The following is a 7,780-nucleotide window of genomic DNA, read 5'->3' as shown; positions in this document are numbered from 1 at the left end:
TACAGCTGAGATGAAATGTGTAGCCCCAGTGGGAACTCTGGCAGTAACTTCAGTGAGTACAATTGAGGGTGCAAGAAATTCAAGATAACAATGTTTAACAAATAATACTTGTTACGGTAACACTTTACAATAAGGTTCCATTCGTTAACATTTGTTAATGCATTTGGTATCATGAACAAACAATTAACAATATATATTTTTACAGCATTTATTAATCTTTGTTAAAGTTAATTAGAATACAATTGTTCATTGTTAGTCCATGTTAGTTCATACTGCATTAACTAATGTTAACAAATGGAACCTTATTGTAAAGTGTTACCCTTGTTACTGAATATGCAAAACAAGCATAGTGCTTGACAGTCAGGGAAACATCTGTTTGAAATTGACCATCTGGGATTTTGTCAGAGCATTGACCTTTCTGATCAGGAGCACTTTTTCGGAAGCTGTCAATCAAAACCTGAATGATCCCTAATTGCCAAAACATGTCTTGTGGTCACAGCACAACACTTTTCACTGTTATTTGTTCAATAACAGCTTGTAATTTTTAAATATATCTCCTTACCACAAGAGCAGTATGGACTGTATAAGACACACTGAGCCCGGGTGAAAAGACAATACACTTTTTATTTAAGCTGGATAATAATAAAACATTTGAAGTGCATAACTTACATATAAACACATTTCATTCAGTCTTTACTATTTACAGTGACTCTGGTAAACCGATTGAGTGATGAATATTCAGCATCTTTGGTTGGAGTGGATGTCCCTATGGCTTTTTCACTAACACACATTCATAAAATCACAACATACACTCGCTCTACAAAAAGGACTGGCATAGCTTAGTTGATTACAGTATATAGGCGGATACAACAGTCTTTGGTGAGTATTCTGAGTTGAAGCTCTTTTTCTCATTGCCATCCAACGTTTGTACAATGCTGGCCTTTGGTAATCCTAATGTTTGGCTCTTGATGTCCATCACATATGGATTGTTCAACATGGCTGTATAGAGGTTTCCCTCCAGTCAACTGTAAAACCTATATGAGAGGAAAACATAAAGAGTTTCAATTCACAATCCTTCAAGCCTATAGATAGAATGTATATTGATTGTTGTTCATGTGATCTTTGTTTGGCTTTCATTGTATTTTGAACATTGTTCCTATATATATATAAATGTGTGTGTGTGTGTGTGTGTGTGTGTTTTGTTAACTTCAGACTAGCTCTGGCTCATTGTGATGGGGTCATAGAGTAAAGGTTAAAGGTGACAACCTCTCCGGAGTGTCTGAAAACAGTAGGCGGCTCCGGTAGGCTGCCACATTGAATGTGTTTCCCCACAGATACAGTGTCACGTCACATACACATTTAAACATTAACACCCACCAAAAGACACTCCTAATCCCAACACCCATTATGTAGAGTGCATGTCTAGAGTAAAATATATAGGCCTTCACATATCTTACAATAATTTCTAAGAATAATTCAACTAAAAGCTTCCTGAAAGGAATAGTCACCCAAAAATGGCAATTCTCTCATCATTTAATCACCCTCATGCCATCCCAGACGTGTGACTGACTTTCTTCTGCTGAGCACAATTAAAGCTCCAAAAGCACATAAAGGCAGCATAACATTAATCCATACGACTCCAGTAGTTAAATCCATGTCTTCAGAAGTGATATGATAAGTGTTGTGAGAAACAGATCAATATTTAAGTGCTTTTATACTGTACTATCAATCTCCACTTTTACTTTCACATTCTTCTTCTTTAGTTTTTTTGCGATTTGCATTCTTCATGCATATTCCCACCTTCTGGGGAGGGAGGAGAATTTATAGTAAAAAGGACATAAATATTCATCTGTTTCTCACCCACACCTATCATATCGCTTCTAAAGATATATATTTAACCACTGGAGTCCAATGGATTCCTTTTATGCTGCATTTATGTGCTTTTTGGAGCTTCAAAGTTCTGGCCACCATTCTTTTTGCATTGTGAGGACCTACAGAGCTGAAATATTCTTCTTAAAATCTTTGTTTGTGTTCTGCAGAAGAAAGAAAGTCATACAGATCTGGTATGGTATGAGGGTGAGTAAATGAGAGAATTTTCATTTTTGGGTGAACTATCCTTATAATGATAGACTACTGTTGTAAATTATAGTTACTTCAGATGAACACTATCCCCCACACAAAAACAGTATGTGCTTTATTTATAAACTGATTTCCACTTGGCATCCCTTAATGCCCCCAAAGGTTATGTCAGATTTAGCTCACTTTTTTGGAATTTTTCCCCAAACCATAGCAAAGTACATTTACACAAACTACATTCACCTCAGTAGCACTTTATACATTTTGTTTTAGCTTGTGTGGTTTTTATTTATGCATTATTTGATTTGGTGCCTGTTATTACTCATTCCATTAATTAAGTGCTTTTCTCTTCAGTAACTTTGTCTAAAAGGCTGCCAGGTGTGTTTTTGAGAGCTGAGTCGCACCCAAGCTTTACTGTGTGTGTGGCAGATAGTTAAAATGGGTCGTATTTTGGGGGGTAGGGCTTTTCTCATCTGTCTGTGTGTATGTATCTCTGCTTGGGCCGTGTAACTGAGTTCTCCACTCTTTTGTGTGTGTGAAGGGTGTGGAGTGTTTGTGTTTACTCCCGGTCCAAGAGAAAGTCTCACTGCTATAAAGATCCAATAATTTCCCAGGTCATTTAGTGCAGGGTATTTACTTAAAGTCTTTCCCTCTCTTTCTCTGTTTGTTTCCACTGTGGCTTTAGGCTGGTCGAGATCTGACAGGCGGTTTGTTAATTAATCTGGCTTTCCCTTCTCTGAACACAAATGCACACAGGACACATGATCACAATGGAGCGGTAAATGCCATTCATAAATGGAGAGCACACACTTGTTAGGCAAGGCTTGGTGTGTGTTGTCAAGGAGTCACAAAAGTTATTCAAGGTATTCTGTGATTATTTGTTGACAAATACCTGCGTGAAATGTCTGAATTCCAAATGATGCTCCTCTTGAACAATGTATAACACTTTGATGGCCCTTATTCAATATTTGTTCATTCCACTGTGTAATAAAAGGAAATATGCTGTCTGTGAGCTAAAGTTAGTGTGTGTGGCTCACCTCAAGGGAACGGTACCCTGGAGTGAAGAGGTAGACAACGCTTTTTTGGGCAGTTATGTCTGCGATATTTCCGCCGTAGGTTCAGAAAATCTGTTAGGGAAGGCAAATAGATGGTTATTAGTACTAATTCAAATAGAAGACAGGGTAAATCCTAACCTAAATTTAAAAGACGTCTTCCATCTCTATGGAAACACAGTTAGATAATTGGGGTCAGGAGTTGTGTATGTCAACTTTGGTTTTCCCCCCAAAGTTAAGGGGGATGCGCCCCCTTTTCCCCCTCCTTCCCCAGGATCTACCCCCCTGGTTAGGGTGTTACCTGAAATAAAATCAAAATGAATGGTCACCCTAGTAGGTAACAAACAATCTGGAGGGCAATATAACAATCAGAGGTTCTTCTGATAACGGTCATGTCACTTCCCTCCATAAGCAGCTATTAGATCCTCTCCCAGAGGCGGAGGGACAATGGCACGGTGCGCACGGGAGGAGACGCGCCAAAGAAACGTGCGCTTTTATATGTGCCTTTGACTGCAGTTATGCGAACTCCATGTACCTCCCTTTCTTACTCTCTTTCACCGCAGTAACCCTATGCTAATGCATTACGCCCATTGTGCTCAACATCATGACTAACAATGAACGCCGGTGCTTGATCGCCCACGGGCACCGGATTAATTGTGCATAGCCGCCATAGCAGCGGGAGATGAGAGTTTATACACGTAGAGTGACCCACGTAAATTACACTTACAGTACGAATGGACAAACGTTTAGATAATCTCAAATATTGTGCGTAATTGCAGTCCATTTCCCATGTATACTTTGCAATTACATAAACTTCACTAATTAAATGATAAAATCTAAATAAATGCAGGGGCGTAGATTCCAGGGGGGATGGGGGGAGGTACCCAATAATCAAAACAAGTACAACCCCCCCCCCCCCCCCCCCCAAATGCTTCATGCTACAACCCAAATCAAGCCAAATCTACACGCTTGAATAAATGTACATAAAAGTGACCTATATCGCCTATATTCACACGTCTTTAGGGTAAAATGGGGTCTTTGCGAAACCCGAGCTCATCTCTGGAGTATGTTGCCGGGAAGTAGACGCATCAAGCACCACTTAAAATCCACTCAAAGCGTTGACCCTAAATCAGCCATGACTGAGCACAGACGCGGCCACTAATATGCCAACCAGATCTTATTTTGCGAATGAGTCATTTAGCTGACGTTTATTCAAAAAGACTCGCAGCACAACACAGTGGCAGTTCTCCAGAAGCAGACTGGGATGATCAATAAAAAGTTAACAGATAAAGCCTTTCTGCGGTAAAAATCTACAACTTGCCCAGATCTTTAACCACTAAGCCACACCACTTCTATTCCTGTGCACCAGAAATACTTTGTGTGCAGTTCACTCACTCATTCAGTGCATGTGTTTATGCCATTGGTTTTAACGCACCAGTATTGTAGGCTATTATTAAATCACATTGATTCTTAAATTTAGGCCAACTGAATAAATTAAACTGGATCTCTTTGCACGTTTAAATGTGAGATCAATGTTCCACACTGTAATCCTTTAATTTTAAACTCGAGCCCATGCTGTGTTCTTTTGCCAAACTGTTTCATCCACAGAGACTTAAGATGCCTATTTATTTATTTTATTTTTTTTTACTAGTATGGTTCTTGTATTATCCCTTCTGAGGTTTGAACTTACACTCAAAAAAAAAAAAAAAAAAAAACTCCATCTAATTTAATTGAGTAATCTTAAAATAAAGTAATAAAAAAAATAGTGTTTTATTAATGTAATTTTGTTAAACATTACACAGTTCAATTTAATTGAATTTTGTTATGAAACTGAAAAGTGTAAATCTTAAAAATAGTCTTATATATACGTATACTGACCTTTTGCATAATGTGATTTTTCTTGTGAATATTAAAATATTTAAAATATCTTAATTCATATGTCCAACTATAGCCTACTCTGTGGGGCTGTCGGAAAACTGAATCGTTGAGAAAGGGAAAAAAGACAACCAGATATTCTCTTCCTGTGGTCTGTTCAGAATCACAACTTGCGATGCCCGATTCGTGACTGAATCACTATTTTCAGTCAGTTCTTGTCAGTGAATTGGTCAAACACGTGGGCAAAATGGTCTGAATCAGTTCTCGATTCAGTCTGAATAATTTGGAGTCGTTTGGAACAGTTTCTCCCACAGTCGAACAGTAACGGGAAACTTTACAATGCCGAGAACAAACAGAGTGCTGGATGAACTTGATATTTACATATAATCGACCAAAACAGAATCTTCAAATGTATTGTATCATTTGCCACCTTTCTGCAGCTTTTGAAAGACTCAAGGTAAAGACATTTTCAAACCGAAAGAGTATCAAAACACTAACAGTAGGCTACATGAAAGCTCTTACAGGACCATTGTATTACAGGCTAGAAATGCCAAACTATCTGTGAACAGAATTTTTTAAACTCTACATTCATTTAATATCTGCTTGACTTGTAACTGATTCACAGATGGCAGTTGATGTAAATGGTTTCACCTTGTTTCTCCGCGCTGATGATGAGCAGTACTGTCAGCAGCAACAGATACAGATACAGCGGATGGAAGAATCTCATGGTGATGCTGAGGTTTGGTCTGCTGTGCAGACCCGAGTGTCCTCAGATGTCTCCGGTGAGTATGCAAATAATGGACTATAGAAATCCTCCTAAATGGCTGTCGGTATCACTAATTTCTTTCTCACTGATGTTGAATAGTGGATGCAACTACAGTGTTCGGTCCGGATCTCTCCAACTTTTCCAAAGTTCCAGCTCGCTCTATTCACTCTCTCTTCTCATAGGAATGGATAGATGGATAGATGACCTGATGAGTCTGAATGTCCATTCAAGACAATGTAGCTTCACCCCCTCTTTATACAGACAAGAGAAAGGGGGAGGAGAGAGAGAGAGAGAGAAAGGGTGGAAGAGAGCACCACAGAAGGAGGGGTATGAAAGACCTAAAACTGGGTGGGGACATCACATACACACTTTGCATTGCACATATTGACCCCACATGTAACTATTAGGTAACAGAGCTGATAGTAATGTGCCCCCTTCACACAAGAAGTTTTGAATGAGTGTGTATGTATGTGTTAATGTGCAGAGAGAGGTATGGATGTTCCAATATGTTTGTTTTATGTTTCCTCATTAAGAATAGCCTTCTGTGGTTCACAATCGAATAAAGTGCATGTGCATTTCAAGCGCTAGTGAAAATGCAGCTATTTTGCATTCTTTTCTAGTTTAATAAAAGATATATTACAAAATAAATTATCAGCATAACAATTTGAGTGAAAAGAATAAAACATTTTACATGAATTTTAGAATGTCTAAGTACTTGTTATGTCCCACAATGTAACCAAACATTCAAAACTGGGGGGACCAAATGTAAAAGTTTAAGAATCGGTCATTAAAGGGATAGTTCACCCAAAAATGAAAATGCTCTCAACATTTATTCACCCTCATTGCCATCCCAGATGTGTATGACTTTCTTTCTTCTGCAGAACACAAATGAAGATTTTTAGAAGAATATCTCAGCTCTGTTGGTCCACTCAATGCAAGTGAATGGTGACCAGAACTTTGAAGCTCCAAAAAGCACATAAAGGCAACATAGACCTTATTCACACTAGCATCATCTTAAATTTTTTTATGGGAACGAGGCTATGAGGGATAGACTTACAGTCTCTTCAGTGGGCTGTACTGCAGTTTAAAGTGTTTTTGGATCGTTCCACGGACAAAACATTGAAAAAATATCTGTCCAAGAACATTCAGTATACAAAGAACTCCAGACAATATGTGTTGTAGAAAATCAGATGTGATCTAGGAGCTTGTACAGCTTTATACCATTCATGCCATTGAAGAGATGGTATGTCTATCCCCCACAGCCTCATTTTCATTCCCATTAAAAATCAAAGATGAATAAGCGTGAATAAGGTCTATATAGGCTACGTAATCCATACGACTCCAGTGTTTAAATCATTGTCTTCAGAAGCGTTATGATAGGTGTGGGTGAGAAACAGATCGACATTTAAGTCCTTTTTCACTATAAATATCCATTTTCACCAGCCCTCCTAAGCGCTCTCTTCTCTCCTAAGAGTTCTTCTTCTTGTGTTTTCTTCTTGTCCCTAGTGGGCAGGGAGGAGAATTTATAGACTTAAATATTGATCTGTTTTTCACCCACACCTATCATATCACTTCTGAAGACATGGATTAAGCCACTGGAGTCGTATGGATTCCTTTTATGCTGCCTTTATATGCTTTTTGGAGCTTCAAAGTTCTGGCCGCCATTTACTTGTGTTGAATATAGATATTTTTCTAAAAATCTTCGTTTGTGTTCTGCTGAAGAAAGAAAGTCACACATCTGGGATGGCATGAGGTTGAGTAAATGATGAGAGAATTTTCATTTTTGGCTGAACTATTTCTTTAAAAAAAAAAACTATTGATTAATCGCTATACTGAATATTGTCTGTGCTGTTTATGGCCTGGGTATGTCTGCCTATTGGTAAAGTTAATAAAACCCTTAATCACAATTGTAAGGGTTTTCTTAACTAAGGGAGTTTCTTGCAAACGGAAGCAGAAGTTGGTGCAAAACCGATGATCCATATTATCCCAGCTTGATCTGAGAACGTTCCAA

General features: G+C 38.4%; 1 protein-coding gene across 1 annotated transcript; it reads right to left on the bottom strand.

The window, feature by feature from the left end:
- Window positions 1-637: 637 nt before the first annotated feature.
- apela (apelin receptor early endogenous ligand) lies at window positions 638-6,000 on the bottom strand. The gene is made up of 3 exons (XM_051705190.1): window positions 5,655-6,000; window positions 3,114-3,203; window positions 638-1,034 (listed from the first exon to the last, which is right to left on the bottom strand). The coding sequence occupies exons 1-2, from the start codon at window positions 5,728-5,730 to the stop codon at window positions 3,115-3,117; spliced, it is 165 nt and encodes a 54-aa protein (XP_051561150.1). The 5' UTR covers window positions 5,731-6,000; the 3' UTR covers window positions 638-1,034; window position 3,114.
- Between the last annotated feature and the right edge of the window lie 1,780 nt (window positions 6,001-7,780).

Source organism: Myxocyprinus asiaticus, chromosome 8 (assembly GCF_019703515.2).
Source record: "Myxocyprinus asiaticus isolate MX2 ecotype Aquarium Trade chromosome 8, UBuf_Myxa_2, whole genome shotgun sequence".
Lineage (NCBI taxonomy): Eukaryota > Metazoa > Chordata > Actinopteri > Cypriniformes > Catostomidae > Myxocyprinus > Myxocyprinus asiaticus.
This window is presented reverse-complemented; position numbering and strand designations above follow the sequence as displayed.